This window comes from Armigeres subalbatus, chromosome 3 (genome assembly GCF_024139115.2).
Source record: "Armigeres subalbatus isolate Guangzhou_Male chromosome 3, GZ_Asu_2, whole genome shotgun sequence".
Taxonomy (NCBI): Eukaryota; Metazoa; Arthropoda; class Insecta; order Diptera; family Culicidae; genus Armigeres; species Armigeres subalbatus.
In genome coordinates, this window is record NC_085141.1 from 366141695 (window position 1) to 366165264 (window position 23570).

At 39.0% G+C, this 23570-nt stretch overlaps 1 protein-coding gene across 1 annotated transcript in view; it reads left to right on the forward strand.

Annotated features, from left to right (window-relative positions):
- LOC134226335 (uncharacterized) overlaps positions 1-23570 on the forward strand; it is a 619477-nt gene that overhangs the window by 575147 nt on the left and 20760 nt on the right. The window contains exon 6 of the mRNA XM_062707054.1: positions 3206-3383. Within this exon, the coding sequence (XP_062563038.1) occupies positions 3206-3383 (178 nt within the window). The remainder of the gene's footprint in view (positions 1-3205; positions 3384-23570) is intronic.

Here is a 23570-nt window from a genome sequence, read left to right on the forward strand (position 1 = left end):
TGAAATGCTTTTTGAAGCAACCGGTAAAGTCCAGAGGAAGTTATCAAGAAATTTTGAGAAGTATACTGCCATCATAAGCATATTTGTCCCATGTTTGCTTAGATTTCCTATATACATGGGACAGTTATGCGTATACCAGAAGTATACCAGAAGGTATAGTCGTGAATATGTTTTCTAACAACAGAAGGTTCGTATGCAGTAATGTCCATTGAAAAAAATACGATGGAAACTAAAATTACAAAATGGTACTCCTGGAAAAACTCTCGAATGAGCTTTCTGAACAGTTTGCGAAGAAAATCCAGGTGCAATATTCAGAGCAGCTCCCAAAGATATTCTCAGAGAAATATTAAGAAAAATTTTTAATTGAAATCACAAAGTAACAGCGAATAACAATTTGGTCTAGTATTTCCAGATAAGCTGGAAGATTTATCCGAGGAACTTTAAGTGTTGTTATACAGGCATACCTCGATAGTACGTACCCTCGATTGTACGTACAATTTACCTCGATAGTACGTACACAAAAAAATCGTTTGATTTTATGTAAGATTTTAGTTAAAATTTTAATATGTTTTGATCAAATCACATGGTCCTTCATATGCGATGTAATAATTTTACACCTGATTTCAACATAATCGTGAGATTATAACGAATCTAGTTGCAGAACTTTAAAAAGCAGGGTGTCATCAATATTTGACAGTCTTACGTAGTACACAATAGCTGATTATATTCTCTAAAAATATCATCAGCAATGATTGAACTTGTATGGGTATGGATGTATAGATGATTTTCTTAGAAAGCAGAATAGCTATCCACTTAATTAAACAATTATTATGTTTATGAATTATTTTATTTATTAGGAAAGTTAGTTCCAGTTCTAGAACCCGTCCCCATATACACCTAATAGACCAGAGAATATTTCTCCGAAGAGTAATCATGGGAACAGTGTTTCTTAAAAATTAATTTGCTTCAAGATGTTTATTTGATTAATTCAGTTTACAGTAAGTTAAGTTCCAATCTATCCACTTGTAGGTGACAAAATTTTTCTAAAATGAGGATATTTTTTTTGTTGAATAGTTATTTCATTTTATTTATTTTGATATGCTTTTCAGTTTCTATTTATTTGATATAATAATTATGGTCTATTCCCATGACTTCCTTAAAAAATCATCCCTGAATTCCATTAGGGATTCAATCAGGAGTTCCATCTAAGATTCCTCTAAGACGTCTTAGGTGCCGTATACATATTACGTAAGCACTTTTGGGGGAGGGAGGGTCTGTCGTTTCCTTACGTACCATAAAAATTAAATATCATTTGTATGAAAAAAATCTTACATGGGGGGAGTCGAAAAGCCCAGAAAAAATGCTTAAGTAATATGTGTACGAAGAGTATCGGAAACAAATTTAGGAAGAATTCCAAAATAAGAAGTTTCATTCAAACGAAGTTCATAACGGATTTTGAGAGGAAAATATTTTTAAATTTCCAAGCAAATTGCAAATAAGATTATGAAATGTTTTCAGACTGACATACGAAAGAAATAGGAGTTTCAGGGGACGTTTTAGGAGCAATTTTTTAGTTTCCTGAAGAACAATTCCCACATTTTTAGAAAAAGTTTCTTTAGGTTTGGCCGAGAATATCTTCTTCTATATACATAAAAATGAATTTCTGTCTATCTGAACCTTATAGACTGCGAAACTACTGAACCGATCGGTGTGAAAATTTGTATATAGAGGTTTTTGGGACCAGGGAAGGTTCTTAAGATGGTTCGAGACCCCTCCCTCCTTTGGAAAAGTTGGCTCCCATACAAATGAAACAGAAGTTTCTGCAAAACTCGAAAACTACGCAGAGAATATGTAAATCAATTTTCGGTGAAACGAAGTTCGTCAGGTCTGCTAGTGTGGAATAAAAATGGATCTAGTGGCCATGATATTTTCCCACGTCGCACTTTTTGGTCACAGATCAGCTCCACGCTAACTGCAGTTGTGAGTAGATCGCCATCCAATGATTTAGATTTTAAGACTTTATTGACAGACATCACCTCAATTCGTCGAGCTGAGTTGATCGGTATATGAAATTCGGCCCTCCGGGCCTATTATGAAGACTTCGTTTATGGAGTTAACATATAGCCTTTTCGTTACAGCTTGGTGTTCGAGAAACGTATACATGATTCTAAAGACGAGGATATTAAAAAAACTTCGAATGTTATCCCGTTTTAAGTAACGAAATATCCTCTTTCCGTACAATTAGAAATTGATTGAACCATACGCAAAAGGGTGTCGACAACTGGCCATTTTCCTTATATTTCGTCATCACAAATTTCCATTTCTAGCTGCCAGAAATAAAATCATTCGCAATACATGGATACCATTAGCTTCCTCAATCAAAATCTCACAGCAAGAAATCAGTATTCTTCTTATCCAATATTTCATGCTGGGAGAAATGAAATTTGCTGAAGATTATGCGGCTTCGACAGCGCTATCTTCCTCGCCTGTTAAGATGCTTTCTAAAGCAACATCTCGGGTACTTATTCAAAAGGACGTATGTGATTTTGTAAACAAAGATTGAAACGTCGATTTATCCAATCTGATGGCACTCCCACGCAAACCAACACCACCAACGGGTAGCCGAAGGCTTCCCCTACCTGTCTGTGGCGATGGTTTGCGTGGGAGGGCTATCAGATCGGACAAATCGACGTTTGAATCTTTGTTTACAAAATCACATACGTCCTTTTGAATAAGTACCCGAGACATGTTGCAATGTACCGTGTGACAATCCAGCTATGATGCTCCCCTCAAACACTCCATAGAAGAAACAAATCAAGAATACCAACCGCCAGCGGCTCCAAGCGACAGGAAGGAAATCTCGTCCGGAAAGAGAAGATCCGGCTCACAGAAGGAAGCATATTTACGGCATCATTTCCATATATCTATTTCCTCGGTCTTGCTGCTTTTCCGTCTCCTTCGTCACTCACCCAGCCGCAGATTCCACCTCTAAACGAAATCAACGCAAAGAAAACTCCCCACAGCTCACAAATAAATCCACAATTCAGACAATCTCGTTGCGGGGAAGAAGTCATTCCACACAATCAACACATCCCCCAAGTCCGCAATCTCGTGCATTCCACAAACGCACTGATGTATATCATATCTCTCCATTATTCGCATCATATTCTATAGTGAGTACGATTTTGTTTGGCTTTATTTGCAGCGCCCGAGGTCCTGATCGTAGACGAGGAGGGCGAACCGCTCTACGACAAGTACTACGAGGTCGGTTCGACGATAAAGCTGATGTGCCGAATACGGCACATGTCGATGCTGCGATCCGCCGTCTACTGGATCCACAACGAGAACATCCTGAACCACGACGTCCTGAGAGGCGGCATCAGGTGAGTCTGTGTTTCTTTCGCTTGTCTCTATAGACGTCAGATGCGATGCTTCTGCTCGCTATCCAATAAAAGACGAATTATGTTGAGATTTTAATCGCCCCCGCAGAGTCACCGAACTTTGTTGATAGAGTTTCGTCTTGTGCTCGAACGATAGCAAATAAACATGTTCTCGTGTTCGGAGTTAAATTGCTGAAAATGTGCAGACTCAAAAAGTTTCCAATTCCAATCTCCATTACTCCCGTACCTCGAATAAATTCGCTGCATTTTCAACACGGCTAGCAATAACAACCGTTTGTTCGGTGGATGCTTCTTTCTACCCTCCAGCACCATCCCACATTTCCACGCCGGCATCCCGCAACAGTCCCATCCATTCATTCAATTAAACTGTTTCTCTCGGAAATCGTACTCGTATGCTTTTCACAGTTCATCTTTCTTCGCTACCCGAAGCTCCGCCAAAGATAACACAGGGAAAGTTTCCAGTTGGCTGCTGAAAATGACAGCAGCTGAGACTCCGCTACGGCTTGTCTTCCTTCCCCAAGCGCCATATCTTTGCGGTATGGGTTCGGGAATGTTTATTTTGATTTCGAACGTAAAATACGAACTCGAATCCAATTGTGCAAGAAGTAACAGTAATAGCAAACACCAACCGGCAAAGTACCAAATTTTCCTACTCTTATTTCAATTTTCATTTCATTTACCCTCACTTCAGTCAGCGGTGAAGCGGCGTACTCTGTGTTTCCGTACCTTATGTTGGGTTTGTGTTCGTCCTAATTGAAGAGCCATAGCTGATGGCATCAGCAACGCGCGTTGGTGATGCTCAAATTTCAAGGAAATGGGCGGTCTAGAAATTCTAAAGAGCAAATTGGAAGAAAAAATAATTTAACAAGCTTACAGCTTTAAAAGGAAATAACTGATTTTCTTTCGAAATAGGGATCAATGAAAAATGGTGGACATCCTAGTCTCTAGTATTTGAATTTTATTCTTGTTGGCACCATGTAAGAAAATTTCCTGTCAATTAACCACACGATGCCTCTCACAGCAAGTTCTACATGATAAACGCTCTTACTACGTAAGTAGTGGAATACAAACAACGAACTGTAAGAATAATACAGAGCTACCTACTAAGTCCACTAATTACCCGTTTCCATATTCTGCACTGCCTAGGTATAGATGATCGGTTGCAGTAACTAATCTATAATGTGTATGCTACTTGTGGAGCGTGGTAGAAGAGACTTATCCCCTTTTTCGCATTTTTGATATTTATTACATAATTTGACGCGGTTTTCGCACAAACTGTCTGGGAAACAGCAAAACGTGCTGAACGGTTAACAGAGAGCTGCCATTCGATGAATAATGGAGCGAACCTAAAGTGTGTCAATATGTAGTGGTCTCAATCACAGAAATCATTAAAATCCACAGGAAAGCATTAAACAATGATCGTCCGAGATAATAAAGGAGGCATATGTCCCCTTCTAATGAATAAGGAGCACTTACCGTTGATTCGGTACCAGATTACTAATCTACAGCGAAACTGTCGTCAAGCTTTACAGCCAGCAGACTCAGCCGATGCTGATGCTGTCCGTCGGTACAGCATCACCTTCCTCCAGTACAGAGGCGATGCGTCCACTAAACAACCTACCGGGTTACTCTACTCCTCGGAAGGAATAACAGAACTCACTCTGAGCTTGTTTCAAAGGCTGTAAAACTGTCGTACAAATCGGAACCACTTCCTTGGCGTCATGGACTTTCGCGCTAATATTATACGCAGTTTCGTTTTCGAGTGCGTGTTTTCTCTTGTTTCGAACAGCAGAACGATCGTGCGATCTGCCGAAATAATGTGTTCTGCATTGCGCGGCCGGTAATATAGGATTAGGATTAGCCATCGAGCAAGCGTTGAGCAATGCGTGTTTTAGTCGTCGCGATGTAGTTAAGATATCGAATCAGTCTTCGGGAAAATACGTAAGACACGCGTTGCTTTTCCGTTTTTGTATCATCCTGAATATGAGTGGTAGGTCATTTGGCATAAAGTCGTTTGGCTTTACGCCGTTCGGCATTATGCCGTTTGGCATAAAGGTCGTTTGGCATATTGTCGTTTGGCATAAGTCCGTTTGGCATAATTGCCGTTTGGCATAATGGTCATTTGGCATAATAGTTGTGTAATCATCAATTTCGAAACTTATGCATGATATGTTCAATTATTTATAATGATTGTCACTTTAACATTATAAAAAAGATGTTCTAAATTGATTTTTTCGACTCAAAGTTCAAATCACTGCTTGAAGGTACTTTATTTAGACTTATTATTATCTGTCTATTTCACTTAAAATCTTTTTACCTCTGGGTCAGCAGTAAGATCGTCGTTGACTAAAACAAACTACAATATACGGAAAGTCAAACAGCAAAATTGAAAGTGCAATAAAAAGCAAATGAAGTTATTTCTGCATGACATGCATTTTCTTGGCGAAGGCAAAGGGAGATTTTATTCATTTGACCAATTAAGGCATTTGCTCGGCTTAAGGCAAAGAGGGATATGATCCCTTCTTTCAAAGGATGCATCTTTCCGACAGTTACATCAAAGAAGATATGGTTCCATTTTTTAAAGGATACATTTGCCCGGTAGATGGCGAAATACTATATGCTTCCTCTTCCAAGTCCGGGCATTTGCTCGGTTTAATGCGGGGGAGATATGATCGCTTCTTTCAGCGGATGGCAGAAGGTCCAGAGAAGGTAAAAGATGATATCTCGCTTAACTTTTCAAAAGGACCTAAGTAACATTTTTTTCATGAATTAATTTGAGTACTACGATCGAAATCTTTCATGTTGTTCTGTTGATTGCACTATTCAAATTAATTCATGAAAAAAATGTTACTTTTCACCCGGCAGAAGTCCAGAGAGGAAATGGTGACTCTACCCCTGTACCCTGAATGCCATTACCCCGGATGGGACAGTACCCCGAGATCCATTACCCCGAAAGTCCATTAGCCCGAATACATTTCGAATCTGTAGTTTTCTACTATTACTATTTTTAACACCCACAGATACCGATGAATCGTAAAATGACAATCTTTGAAAAGAATTTGTTTAAAATAAAAGTATATACTACTTAGAGTTACTCAGATAAACGCAATAAAGATTATGTTTAATAAACATTTTTGACTTAAATTATCATTCTACGCCATTATCATCTGGAAAAGTTCTATTCTACGAAATGGTGTAAGTGAAGAGATAACACCTTCTTTCTATTAACATAGGTGTGCAGTGGAAAAAATACCTTCTTAAAATGAACGGTAACGGTTTATGGCAAACACAGGAGGTAATGCCTTCTTGAAATGAAAGCATTTGTTCAATACAAGGCAGAAAGAGAAGGTTATGCCTTTTTCAAATTAACGCATTTGCCCGGTTTAAAGCGAACTGAGATGATAATGACTTCTTTTAATGAACGCATTTGTCTAATATAAGGTAAACAGAGGATAATGGTTTAAGGCGAACACAGGTGATAATGCCTTCTACAGATGAACACATTTGCCCGATACAAGGCGAATAGAGTTGATAATGCTTTCTTTTAATGAACTCATTTGCCCGGTATATGGCGAACATAGAAGATAGCACCTTCTTTAAATAAATGCGTTGGGCCGGTTTAAGACGGACAGAGTTGATAATGCCTTCTTTAGATGAACAGATTTGCCAGATATAAGGCGAACAGAGTTGGTAATACCTTCTTTTAATAAACGCATTTGTCGGTTTAATGTGTACAGAGATGATAATGCCTTGTTTAGATGAATGCATTTGCCCGATGTAAGGGAACAGAGATAACACCTCTTTTAAATGATTGCGTTTGCAAGGTATAACGAAATTATTCCTGCCATGCCATAAGAGGAACAAGCATATTCGAAGAACAGAATGGGTAACGGATATATCGGTAATGTCATAGAGTCGAAATGGTTCCTTCTTTCAATTCGGGAATTTGCTTGGCTTAAGACACGGGAAGATATTTCCCTTCTTTCAAAAGGTGCATTTGCCCGGCAGACGGCAAAAGACGATATGATTTCATCCTTTAATTCAGGCATTTGCTCGGCTTAAGGAAACGGAAATAATTATCCCTTCTTTTAAAGGAGGCATTTGCCCAGCAGAAGCCAAAGAGAATATGACCCTTTCTTTCAATTCAAGAATTTGATACGCTCGGTTCAATGCAAGGGGAAATATGATCCTTTCTTAGAAACCGTTTGCTCATAAAAGGGAGAAATGGGCAAGTTTTCTTGCTTGCCCTTACATGAAAGACAAAACAAGCCACAAATGTCAATTTAATTTAATACTGATCTATCTTGCTGTAGGTGCGTCAACATTTCAAATAGTCCCGTTTTGACAGGTTCTTTATTCTTAACTTGTCACGTCGTACAATTAAGTTCCCAATTATCGTGTATTGCCCAAATGAAGGAAACCACGTAACTGAATGGCTCAACAAATCTTACTTATCCATTACACAACTCAAATAACAATTATGCCAAATGACCTTATGCCAAACGACCATTATGCCAAACGGCCTTATGCCAAACGGCCATTATGCCAAATGACTTTATGCCAAACGACATTATGCCAAACGGCATTATGCCAAATGACTTTATGCCAAACGGGGTACAATCGAATATAGCGTCGTTCAAAAGAAATAATTAGTTGCTTACCAAGGCGATTTCCAATATATTTCCTTCCCAACTAACATACTATTCCTTCACCTGTCATAAGACGAGTTTATACAATCCCACTGAATTCCACCACTTAATTGTATCTTGACAGATACGTATTTCGACCTCAAAAGTAAGGCCGTCTTCAGTGTCTCGTACTTGACTCGACTTTAGTACGAGACACTGAAGACGGCCTTACTTTTGAGGTCGAAATACGTATCTGTCAAGATACAATTAAGTGGTGGAATTCAATGGGATTGTATAAACTCGTCTTATGACAGGTGAAAACATTCCACTAAAAAGCTCAAAATAATTTTCTTATCATACTATTCCTTTCCATTGCGCTCATGGAGATGCAGAGGTTTCTTGTAGTAATGAGTGTTGAACTAATATTCCTCCCCTTATCCTGATTGACTGTGAAGACGTGGCCGGTATCGTTATTGGTCTTGAATTAAAGAAACTCCGAAGCATGTACAGCGAGAATAACTTTCTAGTCCCGAGAAAACTATTCAATTGGTGAGCTGAGCATTATTTGTTGGCTAAGCTAAGCTAATATTACACGCAGTTTCGTTTTCTCATCACTTGGCAGTATCCTCAGGGGTTACTCTACCCTCTTTGGCCCACAATAAGGCCGTGGATTTTGGTCTCTCGTCCATATTTTCTTACCAAGGGCGTATCCAGAGGGGAACAGGGGGGCCGTCACCCCCCCCCCTCCTAAATGGTGGAAAAAATGAACGGGTCCCTTAAACATGTGCACTTTAGAATCCAATCATATTCAGAAATAGATGATTCAAATTCAAAATATTTCCAAAAACTAATACTACCCTAATATATCTAGGATCTATAATATATGAAAGTTCAAAACAACTCGAAACATTTCGGGCTCAAGAATTCTCCTTGAAATCCTTCTAGAAGCTTTCCTGGGAACTTCTAAATTGCTCCGGAAAGTTATCCACAAATTCCTCTGAAAATCCTTCTCATGTAATTGTACTTCTCTCCAAGATTTAATTTTAGACACTTCTTCGGCTAATCTCCCAGAAAAATCCTCGGCATACAATACATACGAATACATACGGAATTTCCTCCCAAAATGCCACCAGAAGTCTCTTCAGAAATTTATGACGGAAATCCTCCAATTTTACTCCATTTCTCCCGGAACTTTTCCTTTAATTCCTTCGGGATAACCTCCAGGATTTTTCCGAGAATACCTCCATAACTTCAGTAGCGAAATCCTCTAGGATTTCATTCTGGAATTCTTTCCGCAATTACTTTAGAATATTCTTCAAGAATTCCATTAGAAATTTCTTTAGGAATTTATCCAGGAATTCTCGCTTAACTTTTCAAAAGGTCCTAAGTAACATTTTTTTCATGAATTAATTTGAATAGCGCAATCAACAGACCAATATGAAAGCTTTTGATTGCAATACTCAAATTAATTCATGAAAAAAATTTTTTTAGGTCCTTTTGAAAAGTTAAGCGAGAATTCGTCCAAGTTTTTCCCCGGAAATTCTTCCAGGAATTCCTTCAGGAATTTCCCCGGGAATTTTTCCGCGGAATAGTCCTAGATTTTTTTTCGGACTTCACTCGGAATTTACTCCAGAATTTCATTCGGAAATTAATTTGAGAGTTCTTCCAGGATATATTCCAAGAGTTCTTCCAGGAAGTTCTTCAGAACAAACCCCCGGGAATTCACCAGGTAGTTTCTTCAGAAACTTCATTTGGTAATACTTTCAGGATTTCATCTGGGAATTTCTGCATTAATTCTTCCTGTTATTTTTCCGGGAATTCCTTCAGTTATTTCTCCAGAATTTCCTTCAGGAACTTCTCCAAGCATTATTTCAGGATTACCTCGTGTTGATTCCTCCGGAAGGGCCAGTGAGAGCTCCTCCAGAAGTTTTTTGACGTAGGACTTACGTCTCTCTTCACTATACCGGGTGTCATTTCAATATTTCTAAATCGACCGCGTTACGCAGTGTTGAAAGATTTTGAATGATAATAGCGTTTGTCCCAGTGAACGGATCTCTTCGGAAAACCCCTTAATCGACAGATCTTAAGTATGCCTTTCATATTCATACTTGATATGACCCGAAAAACTTGTTTCAATAGGCCTAAAACTGTTTTCGAAGCAAAACATTGACTGCACTGAAACCTATAAATATGGGTGCCGCTTGTTCTTCGCGTCATTTGTTCGCTTGATTCTGATGGGTGCAGACGCTAGCGGATAAGCTGCAACTGCGCACCAAAATAAGCCATAAAAGAGGGTGACGCAATTTTTCCTTCTCATTTTGTTCAGAACTTCCAACGGGATATTATCATCATCATATTTTTTCTTATTTGTTGGGCACCCGCAAACCAGTCGGAATAATAGCTGCGGTTGAGCAATGGAAATCCCAACAGGAGCAACAGCAGTACAACAGCCACATCTGTTCCAGTCTGGCATATATACACAATCTTTTCAAAGGCAAGGTAGCGCTACCGCCGCCGGCATCTTCGCTACGGCTGAGCGATTAAAAGCACAACCACATTTTTACCTTCAATGTGGAAGAAAAAGAATTGAGAAAGTAGCAGCTTCATGGAAATGAAATTCAGAACCGTCCTTCTTAGGACGAAGAAAAAATGTCTGGATTGAAGAGTTAATTCAATTTAATTTCCGTTCTGCTTTGTTCCGCTGAAACATTAAAATATTAAACGGCGCAAATGGCCACGCAAAGTGCAACTTCCCTGTGGTGTGGTTTTTCTATCTGTGTTGTATGTAATAATGAAATCATTCTAAGAAAACAAGCTTGATTTTTTCTCCGCATGAGATATTTCGGGTTTTCGATTCTCGAAACAAATGAAAACTTGACTTATTCAATGATAAGAATGAAAAAATTAAAAAACTTGTGCTCATTCAAACCATATGTGTATTGTATAATGTTCGCACATCAAGCGAACGAAAATCAAAATATTCCTTCCATTATCTTCATTGATGTGATGCTGTTCCATTCCACAAAATTTCATTCCTCCAATATCTCACCTTCAAGCTTCAAATGAACAAAACATGTACTGCTACCTGCTAAAGTCACGCAAAGCAAGATCTCTCCACCGGTACAGTCACCGTCATCATCATCAATGATCATTGCATCACTGCATCTACAGCGAGAATCTGCTCACCGAAGCCGCGCTCCATAGAGCTTGAAGTAATATTTTTACATTGCCTTTGTATACTTACAGACTATATAAGAAATTTGCACAATGTATCCCATTTCATTCAGTATCTAGCCGTTGTATGACGCGCAATAGCTCCGTCGAAAGAAAAAACGAAGCAGTTTTCTTTCTCCGAAACCAGTCAAACCAAACAGCTCTTTTCAGGGCTCAAAGTTAATTAACCCACCAGTCTCAGTTTGACTTGAGACCGAGAAGGAATCGGTCGACCATCCATGGCATTCCAAAGAGGAATTGGCCGTTCAGCAGGAAATTATTATTGTGCAAAGTGAATTGTGCACCGAGCATTCGAGGAAAAATGAATTTAGAAAATGTCTCAAAACGGAAAGCTATCAATCGATCTTATTTATCTAGTGTTGGATTTTTGACGTAGGACTTACGTCTTTCTTTACTATACTGGGTGTCATTTAGATTTTTGGAAATCGAGAGCGTTACGATGGAAGAGAAGATTTTGAACGTTTCGAGCGCCTTTATCTTTCGATGGATTTTTAAGAATTATATATCAATCGACTTGGACATTCTCCACCATTTTGCCTATTTCATTGAAACTTAAGATTATTAACGATAAGCTATTGAAAATTTCCATTCTTGTCAAAGCCAGCAAAATTTCATATGTAATCAATCCCGTGCATTCCTAACACGGACATCAGAATGCGGTATGTCACGGGCCTTCGGGTCTACCGGAAGATTTTCTTTATGTATAAAAGAAGCAGTGCCTGCCGTGTGCGAGACATTACAATTTGTGACATCAGCGTGTGCTTTTTACGTTTCGTTCGTTTATTTGCTGTTTACCTACACAGCAAAAGCATGTTGTCACCTCACCAGCGGTAGAACTGCCGGTGGGTCTGCGAATATGTATGAAAGAAGTGGGCGCATTTTTTGTCATTCTGTGGTTGATGATGGTCGGATGCAGTGGTGTCGGTTGCTATCGATGCAATCGCTCATCGCATCGCTCGGAGTTCACGGCTAGAGGCCAAAGATGGCTGAGGTAGCGGTGGTGGATGAAGAAGAATAAAAATAGAGAGATTTGTTTGGTCTGCTCATCCACGAAAAGTGACTAGGTAGGGTTTCTTACCCCATTCCCGGCCTAACTTGCATACGACTGCATTATTTAATTGATATTTATGACAGGAAGCAACTTTTCCTGAATTTTGTGGGCTGTATAATACTGCATTGAGGTTCACTTCTGATTAAAAAATAGCTATCCATGCTAAATATCGTTCAAAAAAGCTTTTATTTGATTTTAATTAACGAGGTGCAGCACTCATTTCAGTCATAGCGATTTAATTTCCGGCCCACTTCCAAACCAGTTCCCGGCCTAAGCAAAATTTCGCTCAATCTCTCAACTTATTACCCTCTTTCTCTCTCGGGACGGTAGAAAATTCGACGTAAACAAAAATATGCACGTTCCACGACAACAAGATGCCAGATGGTGTTATTCATAATCATTTTTATTTAGTTGAAAAGATAAATTTACTCATCCAAATTTCTTCCAAATACTTAAAAACAATATTTTTTTTCACTTTTTGAAATCGAGAGAATTATAAATAACATGATAGCGTCAACGTATTAGAAAGTTTTCCTATTAACAATGAAGGATCATTTTCATACTCCTGGCGTTTTGGCAGCACGGTGCGGCAAGAAGTTCTTGGGCCGAGGTGATTTTTTGTTCGGTTTGAGAATACATTTTAAAATGTATTCTCATGTGTTTAAATAAGTTCTAGTGAAACGAAAAATTAGGAAGAATTGAAGCGTGTGTGTTTAGAATTATGGTGTGGTGATTTACAGCTTCAAGCAATTGTTGTATCGAGCACTTTGACGATTTTCAGGTAGGTGTTTATTCGATAATACCGTTTTGTAAAAGTGAAAAGAATCACTCCGGCTCAGTGGTGTGGCATCGATGAGCGAAATTTTGAATTCTATATTTTTATTTTCTACAATTGGATCAATTAGGAGTAAAACAAGTGGTTGAAAAATATTGAGTATTGTGAAAAATAAATGGGAGACTATATTTAAAAATTATCAATCATGAACCTACGGCTTTCAAACAGTATAAATCATTAGTTTTCTGTGCAGTGAGCCGGGAACCGGGTCCATAGGCCCAAGTAGTGATTTACCCTAGTTTATAATCCACATTATCCCGGGATGGGTACGAGTCATGTTAATGACTGACCATTTGTTAAGTTGGTTATGGTTATACTTTAACAGTTCTGATTCCCCAGCAAAAATTAACTTCACTGATGAAAATAAAATTTAATTAAAATAATTACTATTTGCAGAAGGCATTAGCAAATAAAGATGCACAATCAGTAATAGTGTTAATATCCATTTTAGATTAGAAACTTTCGCTGTATTACATGAAAATGTTTAAAAAAAGTTCGCAAAAAATAATTTCCAAAATAATATTTAAATAAACTATCTTATTCTTTGTTTTTCATTTTCAGAGAAATTGTATTATTAAACTTAACGTAGAATCGGAGTTTGGAAACAAAACATTTTCCGTTGATGTATTAGTAGTCCCTCCTCTATTTTAGTAGGGTTACTGCTCCTTGACTTGTTTCTTATTGTGATGATTTTTTTCATCAGTAAGCACGCATGTTAGAAAAAGGAAACAACGAAATTGGAGCTGTATTTGTTTGTTTGGAAAACGGGACAGTTCCCCTAAAACAACACATTTTGTCCAAGTTTGAAAATTCTATAAATAGAATTTTTAATCTTCAAATACTATTATCATAAGAAATCTATAAATGCCCTACATTTTCTTGAGTAAATAAGGACTTAATAGTTAGAAACAAAGCAATTCTAATTATGTATTTATTTATTAGTTTTATTTCCATAAGTTTTGAATAAACAAATTGCTAATAATTCTACACAGCATGGAAGTTGTCGTTTCCAATAACAGTACTATAATCAAACTCCATAGATCCAGAAGTTAAAAGTTAAATGTAAATACGTTACGTTTATACAAGTCCTACGTCTACTCGCGGTTATGTTGAAAACATTACCCATTGCTCGTTTTTCCAAGAGTTCTTCCGGAAATCCCTCCAGGAACTTCGAAGGAATTTCACGGGACATGGGATTTCGAAAGTTCTTCTAGAAATTCATCTCCGGGTATTCCACCGGCTGTTGCTATGAAAATTCCTCCAGGTGTTCCACCAGTGGTTCCTATGAGAACTAATTCAGGCTTTCTTTCAGGAATTAATTTAGGCTTTCTTTAGGAATTTTTCTACAAATTCCTCCAGAAGTTCCTCGGAGAATTTCTCTGGGAGTTCCTCCGGGAGGTCCTTCAAGAATTCTCCCAGAAGCTCCTCCTGGAATTCTTACGGAAATTCATTTGGGACTTCATCTAGGAGTTCTTACGACAGTTCCTCCAGGATTTCCTCCGAAAATTCTTCCTGTAGTTCTTTAAAAAGTTCCTCCAGAAGTTCCACCGGCAGCTCATCCGAGAATTCCTCTGATAATTTCTCTGGGAATTCCTCCAGAAATTCCTTCGGGAGCTCCTACGGAAATTACTCGGGGAATTCCTCCTCAGAGGAAAACCCGGAGGAACTACCGGTGAAACTCCCGGAGGAATTCTCGTAAAAACTGCTGGTGGATCTCCCGGGGGAATTCCCGAACGAACTACGGAGGAGCTTCCGTTAGGACTCCCGGAGGAATTTCAGGAGGAACTCACTCCTAGAAGAATTCTTAGAGGACCTCCCGGAGGGACTCCCAGTGAACTTCGGCAGGAATTTCCAGCTAAGTTTCTGAAGAAACCCTAAATGATTTTAAAAAAAGCCTGAATGATTTCCTGGTAGAGCTACTGGTGGAACTCTCGGAGAAATTCCCGGAGAGACACCCGGATGAATTTCCGGAGGAAATCTTGGAGGAATTCTCGAAAGAGCTTCGGGAAGAATTTCTGAAAAAAAACTTCCTGGAGGATTTTTAAAGGAACCCCCGGAGGAACTGCCAATGAAGCTAGCAGAAGAATTCTAGGAAAATAATTTGGAGAATTCAACTTATAGAAAAATCTCGTCTAGCTGACGTGTAGCTGGACCATCATCATCATCATCAGAGGACCTCCTGGAGAATCCCCTGAGGAGCTCCCAAAGAAATTCTCGGACGAGCTTCTGGAGGAATGAAAATTTTATATAAATTCCTGAAAAAGCCTAAATGAATTCCAGAAAGAAAGCCTGAATGAATTCCCGGAGGAAAGTCTGGAGAAGTTCCCGTAAGAATTTTTAGAGAAACCCCCGTAGGAGCTGCCGATAGAACTACAAGAATAATTCTCGGAGGAAATCCTGGAGGAATTCTTGGAGGAACTGCCGGTGGAACTGCTGGAAAAATTCCCGGAGAAATTTTCGGAGAAAACTCCTGGAGGATCTACCAGCGGAAATCTTGAAGTTTCCACCGAAATTCTTTCAGGATTTCTTTGGGAATTAATCTAGGAATGCCTCCAAAAATTCCATTGTTGATTTAATTTTCGGTATAATTTCTATATGAATTTTCGGTTGAATTCCTGGAGAAATTCTTTGAAATTTCCACAATAAATTATTCGAAACTTTCACGGAAAATTTTAAAGAATTTACACAAGAAATTCGAAGATTTCTGGCGAAATTCTCAGGAATGCTTATTGGCAATTCAGAGGAATTGCCACGGAATACTCTTAGGAAATCCACGGTGCAATTTTTCAAAAAAATTTATAAACAGCACGAAAGAATTTTCTCAAGAATTCCCTGCAGAACTTATACAGGAGCTCGTGGAGGATTTCTTGGAGAAAATAATGGTGGAATTTTCGGATCAATTCCCGGAGAAATTGATGGTGGAAATGTGTTTTTATAAAACTACAATTCAGAAGACCTAAAAAAGTTGCCCCCCACCCCCCCCCCCCAAAAAGACCTAAAAAAGTTGCCGATCTCTTATGGAACGTACACACGGTCAAGCAGTTTGACGAACATTGACTACGCCCCCAAGAAAACGCTTCGGTTGCTGCTTTGTTGGAACGTGTATGAAGTTGTTGAAACAACCATTTGACAGTTGGCGGCTCGGTTGGAAAAATTAAAACGGTTTGATTTTGGTTTGAGTTGTCGGGGGTGGAGTCAAGGTTCGCCGAACATGTTTGAGCATTTGTATTGAAGTTGCACAAACCCCATATATTGTTTGATGGTTGGTGCTCAAGTTGGCGCGTCGATCGTTTGTGTGTGATATTGTTGGTCGAATAAATTGATTGTTCGTGTCGCGGTTTGTAAAACTTGATGGATGTTTGAATAAACGTGAGGTGAAGTCAATGTTGGTCAAACTGCTTGACCGTGTGTACGTTCTGGAACGTACACACGGTCAAGCAGTTTGACCATTACGTTCTGGAACGTACACACGGTCAAGCAGTTTGACCAACATTGACTTCACCTCACGTTTATTCAAACATCAACCATCAATATTTGCAAACAATGCTCAACATGTTCAACTTTGACTCACCCCGACAACTCAAACCAAAATCAAACGGTTTTAATTTTTTCCAACTGAGCCGCCAACTGTCAAATGGTTTGAGTTGTCGGGGGCGGAGTCAAGGTTCGCAGAACATGTTTGAGCATTTGTAGTGAAGTTGCACAAACCTCCATATGTTTTTTGATGGTTGATGCTCAAGTTAGCGCTTCGGTCGTTCGTGTGTGATATTGTTGGTCGAATAAATTGATTGTTCATGCCGCTGTTGGAAAAACTAGATGGATGTTTGAATTTGAATGAGAGGTGGAGTCAATGTTGGTCAAACTGCTTGACCGTGTGTACGTTCCATAAGACCTGAAACGAGATAAGACAACTCTGAGCTGAACGCGAAGAGCGATGCGACGCGACGCGACTCACGTAAAAAAAATAACAATCATCATCAACAGACTGTCAAACTGCACTGGCCCCTTATCCACAATTCACGCGACGGGCAGTTATTCCAGTGTTACCATTTCATTTTACCTATAACTGAAAATTAACAAAGCGCACACAAATCTACCAATTATTACCGAATGTTGAGCTGTTGATCTGTATTCCCTGAGTGCAATTCTGACTATGATGAAAAAACATTATTTCAACTGATTCTTCTCAATACCTTCATGACGGCGAATGTATGGAACTTCTCTTCAATTCTGCCATTGTATCCTTCCTCCAGGAGTGCTTCCAACGGTTTCTGCACCAGTTTCCCTAAAAATTCTTTCACGAGTTTCCCCGGAAAGTCCTCCAGTAGTTCCTCCGAAAATTTCACCAGGTGTTCCTTTGAATATTCCTCAGAAAACTCCTCCAGGAGTTTCGTCAAAAAATCCTCCGATTCCCTTAGAATTTCAACCAGGAATTCTCCCGGAAATGAATCCAGGAGTTCCTACGGAAAGTCTGATAGGATTTCCTTAGAAATTTCCTCCAAAGTTTAATCGAATACTCCTCCAGGTGTTTCTTCAGAAATTCTTCCAGGTGTTCTTTCGAAAACTCCTGCAGGAGTTTCTTCGGAAATTCTGCCAGGAATTCCTTCGCATATTCCTCCAAAAGTTCCTCCAAAATTTCCTCCAAGAGTTACTTCTGAAGATCCTCCATGGGTTCCATCGAAACTCCTCCAGAATTTACATCGGAAGTTCATCCAGACATTCCACATTCCAAATCTGCTAGGAGTTCTTACAGAAATTCCTCGCAGAAATCCTCCAAGAGTTCTTCTAAAAATTCATCCGGAAATACCGTCATACGTTCCTTTGGAAACTGCTTCGGATTTACTATCACGCATTTCCTCCAGCAATTCTTCCCGGAGTTCCTCCGGAAATTCCTCCAGGAGTTCCTTCGGATGTTCATCCAGGATATCTTCCGGAAATTCCTTCAAGAGTTTCTCTTGAAAGTCGATCAGAAATTCTTTTAGAAATTTATCCCGAAATTCCTCCAGGAGTTCTTTCGGAAATTTCTCCAAGAGTTTCTTTGGAGATTCTTCCAGAAATTCCTACAAACATTTCTTAAGGAGTTTCTTCAGATGGTTGTTCAGGGATTTCTCCGAAAGATATTACAGAAAGCACGCCAGGAGCTCTTGCAGAAATTTCTTGCGAAATTCCTCCAGCAGTTTTTCTTCGTATTTTCGGAAATCGGAAAATCGGAAATTCCTCCCTAAATTCCGCCAGCAATTCATCCGAAAATTATTCAAAAATTCCCAACAGACATTTACTCAAGATTTCCTTTTGAAGTTCAACAATAATTTCTTCGGAAATCCCTCCAAGGATTCCTATGGCAAGTCTGTAGAGAGTTCCTCCAAAAATACCTCCCAAAATTCCTCCAGCAGTTCCTTTGGAAATTTCTCCAAAAACTGTTTCCGATTTACTTCCGCACATTTTTTCCCGGATTTTTTTTAGAAATCCTTCTGAGTTCCGTTGAAATTTCCTCTAGGAGTTCCTACGGAAATCATTCAGAAATTCTTTGGAAAATTATTTCTTCGAAAAGTCTGCCAGGAGTTCTTCTTGATATTTATCCTGAAATTTCTTCAAGAGTTCTTCCGGGAATTCATCAAAAACTTCCTATGATCATTCATTCAGAAGTTCCATCGGAAATTCATACAGGAAACTTCTTCAAATGTTTCTAAGGAAAGACTGTCAGGAGCTCCTCCAGAAATTCCATCCGATATTCCTACAAACATTACTCTGCAACGGATATACCTTTCCAAGAATTACTCCAGGAGTTTCTTCAGGAATTCCTCCAAGAGTTCGTTCGAGAATTAATCCTAGAATTCCTCTTGAAATTCCTCCAAGAGTATGTACGGAAAGCCCCTAACGAGTTTTCCAGAAATTTCTTTTTCAGAAATTCCTTCAGGCGTTCTTCGGGAAATTTCTCCAAAAGTTCCTTCACAAGTTCCTCCACGAATTCCTCTGGAAATTCCACCAGCATTTTTCCTGCAATTCTTCAAGGAGTTCATAGGTAAAATCCTCCAGAAATTTCTTTGAAAGTTCATCCGGAAATTACTCCATGAGTTCCTTTGTCAATTCCTCCAACAGACCTTTTCGAAATTCTTCCAGGAGTTTCTACGGAAGCTTATCCATGAATTCCTTCAAGAGTTCCTACAAAAAGATCGCCAGGATTTCTTCCAGATATTTCTTCCGAAATTGTTCAAGTAGTTTTCCAGGACGTTTATTCGAAATTCCTTCCTAAATTCCCCAGCTTTTTTTTCCAAAATTATTCAAGAAGTTTCATTTAGCCAGAAGTTCCTTTGGAAGTACATCTCCAATTTTTCCCAAAAATTCCTCCAAGATTTCCTACGGAAAGTTTGCCTGAAATTTCTCCAGAACTCTCTCCTAAGACTGATTTGGAGTTCCTTCGGAAATTCTTTCAGGAATTTCTACGGAAATACCTCCAACAGCTTCTACGGAAAGTCCGCCAAGAGTTCTTTGAGATGTTTCTTCTGAAATCCCTCTAGGAGTACTTCCGGAAAATTCTCCCAGAGTGTTTTTCATCAAGAAGTTTCTATGGTCAATCATCCAGACGACTCTTCGAAACTCAAAAAAGAATTTATTTGGAAATTTGAAAAGTCTGTCAGGAGTTCCTCAAGAAATTCCTCTAGAAGTTCACCCGTAAAGTGCTCCAAAAACTGCATCGGATATACCTCCGCAAATTCTTCCAGAAATTCCACCAGGAGTTTTTTTTTCGAAAATTCTACCGTAAATTCCCCCAGAAGTTCCTTCGAAAATGCTTACAAGAGTTCTTCGGAATTTCTTTAAGGAATTCCTTCAAAAATTCCTACAAGTTTCTTCGAAAACTTCTTCAGAAGTTCCTATGGAACTATGGAAATTATTCCTCGAGTTCCTTTGGAAATTCTTCCAGACTTCTTACATTCATTCAGAAATTCTTCGGAAAATTATTTCTACGAAAAGTTCGCCAGGAGTTCTTCTCGATATTTATCTTGAAATTCCTTCAAGAGTTCTTCCGGGAATTCATCAAAAACTTTCTACGATCATTCATTCAGAAGTTCCATCGGAAATTCATACAGGAATTTCTCCGGAAACTTCTTCAATTGTTCCTATGGAAAGTCTGTCAGGGGCTCCTCCAGAAATTCCTCCAGACATTACACCAAAAACTGCATCGGATATACCTTCCCAAGAATTACTCCAGGATTTTCTTCAGGAATACCTCCAAGAGTTCGTTCAAAAATTCATCCTAGAATTCCTCTAGAAATTCCTCCAAGAGTATGTATGGAAAGCAGGGTAGAAATATTTCACAGTCAATGCAGTGAAAAACATGGATCTCAGTATAATCTGCAGTCGCCTTCATCGCCGCCGTGATGAGTGCGACTGGGTGCAGCCGAAAAATCATTTCCAACACCGACCATTCAATTTCTCATTCAGCCACTTACAAGTCGCTCTGACCGGCTGCTCAGTTCGCGCCTTACCATATGACTGTGAGTGGCCCATTTAAACGCGTGGTGATTTTATTCAATTTGCTGGGTGAATGTGTACATTTTGCTGTGGTAAATTTCATCTTCGCGGCGCAGTGGGTGATGTGAGTTCTGTTGTTTACTTTTCTGCCTCTCCGGGAATGTGAGGTTGATTTCAAAGCAGGAAGAAAATATAAAAAAATGATATAAAAAAACATCACCTTCATCCAGTGCTGCCGAATATTTACAGCCCTGATGGAAAGTCCCTAACGAGTTTTCCAGAAATTTCTCTTCCAGAAATTCCTTCAGGCGTTCTTCCGGAAATTTCTCCAGAAGTTAGCATTAGCATTAGCATTAGCATTGTTACGGTGTAATTCGTAGATTGGACACTAGTGATACTCATGTTTTACTTTTGAGATCCTTATCTAGAATACTCAGAATAGATCAGAAATCAAGAAGGGGAGTGGTCCTTGATTACAGTCTTAAACAAAAATAACACAAGCATGAGGATTACTACTCCTGGCCACGCCCATCTTCACCATAACTAGGGAGAGGAAGGAAGTGTTGATGTAGTACTTACTTAACGAGAGGCCACCGACTTAGCGACACCCTCATAAGTACCACGGAGTTGGATAATGAGGAAGGTATTCGTTGGGTCAGGATTTGCCTGTAGCTGGCAATGTAACTGTGCCAGCATTTTCTCCTGCAATTCTGCAAGCAGTTCATAGGTAAAATCCTTTAGAAATTTCTTCGGAAGTTCATCCAGAAATTTATCTGGAAATTCCTTCATGTGTTCCTTTGTAAATTCCTCCTTCCGGAAATTTCTTTCAGAGTGTTTTCCGAAATTCATCAAGAAGTTTCTATGGTCAATCATCCAGATGGTTCTTCTTATTCATAAAAGAATGTATCTGGAAAAACCTCCAAAAGTTCGAAAAGTCTGTCACGAGTGCTTCAAGAAATTTCTGCCAAAATTCCTCTAGAAGTTTCGTAAAGTACTCCATAAACTGCATCGGATGTACCTCCGCAAATTCTTCCAGAAATTGCACCAGGAGGTTTTTTTCCGAAAATTCTACCGTAAATTCCTCCAGGAGTTCTTAAGAAAATGCCTCCAAGAGTTCTCCGGAATTTCTTCCAGAAGTTTCCTTTGAAAATTCTGAAGGAATCCCTCCGAAAATTCCTGCAAGTTTCTTCGAAAACTTCTTCAAAAGTTCCTCCGCTTACTCCTCCAGAAATGCCTTCAAGAGTTCCTCCGGAATTTTCTTCAGGAGATCCTCCGAAAATTTCTCCAAAAACACCAGAAAAACAGAAACAGAAACAGAAATATCTACAAAACATACTCCCGAAAATCATCCAGAAGTTTCTTCGGAAATACTCGGAAATACTCCGGAAAATCCTCCTTCTGAAATTGAAGAATCTTCCAGGATTTCTTTCGATTAAAAATTCTAAAGAAATCCTGGAAGATTATCCAAATCCGGAAAAAATTTCCGGAGCAACTCATGGAAAAATTTCCGAATAAACTTCTGGAGGATTTTCCGGAGTATGTTTTGTAGGTATTTCTGGAATAATTTCCAATCCAAAAGGACTCGGGGAGGAATTTTGGAAAGAAATCCTGGAGTAACTCCTAAATTATTTTTTTTAATTTCTTTATTATAGTGATTTTTTCGAAAGAATAAGAAGTTCATCACTTAGTAACTCCTAAAGTAATATGTAATGGAATTTGCGAAGAAGTTTTTGGTATCATCGCCGGAAAAAAATCTGGAGAAATCTCGGGAGCAAGGATGTTAACGATCATTCAGTAATTTGCGTTCGATCATTTAGTAGTTTGTCAATAACACATTCCAGAAGCTGAATTTCAAAATATGTTGTATGGTGGACTTTTAGTGAAAAGGTTTTTCTACAACTCTGCCTAATGGTTTGTTGTTTGAATTCCACTAGTAACGGAGTTATAGCTATAGATTCAGTAACTTAGACTAAATGATAACAAATTTCCAATCATTTAGCTTAAGTTACTGCAACTAGCGCTCTATCTCCGTTATTAGTTGAATTCTAATATCAAACCATTAAGCAAAGTTGTAGAAAAACTTTCGCACTAGAAGTCCACCATACAACATGATTTGAAATTCAGCTTCTGGAATGTGTTATTGACAAACTACTAAACGATCGAACGCAAATTATTGAATGATCGTTAACATCCCTGCTCGGGAGGAACTACTGAAGGAATTTTCAGAGGATCTTCTGGAGGAATTTTGAGAGAAATTTCTTGAGGAACTCTTGGCGGATTATTTGTACAAACATTTGAGGGAAATTTCTGAGGAATCCCTGGATGAATTTCCGAAGAAACACTTGGAAGATATTTTGTATGAACTCTTTGTGGAATTTCCGGAGGTATTTCTGGAGAAACTCCTGGAGGCATTTCTGGAGTAACCCCTGGAGGAATTTGCGTTGGAACTCCTGGAATAGTTTCCGCAGAATCTTCTAGAGGAATTTCTGGGGGATCTCTTGGATGCATTTCTGGGTGACCTCCTGGTAGAATTTTCGGAGGAATTTCTGAAGGACTTTACAAAGGAACTCTTGGAGAGTTTTCCGCAGGAATTTTGTGACGAATTTCCGAAGGAGCTCCTGTAAGTTTTCTCTAAGTTATTTGGGAAGGAACCTCGGGGGAACTCCTGGAGGCATTTCTGGGGAACCTCCTGGTGGAATTTTCAGAGGAATTTCTGGATAACCTCCTGTGGGACTTTCCGGAGGAACCACTAGATGAATTCCTGGAAGAATTTCCAAAGGAACTCCTTGAGGAATGTTCGGAGTAAATTTAGGAGGAACCACTAGAAAACTTTCCAAAGGAACTCTTGGTGGAATTACCGACGGTATTCCTGGAGGTATTTCTGAAGGAACACTTGAAGGAAATTTTGATGATAATCTTGCAGGAATTTCCGAAGATTCCGAAGCATT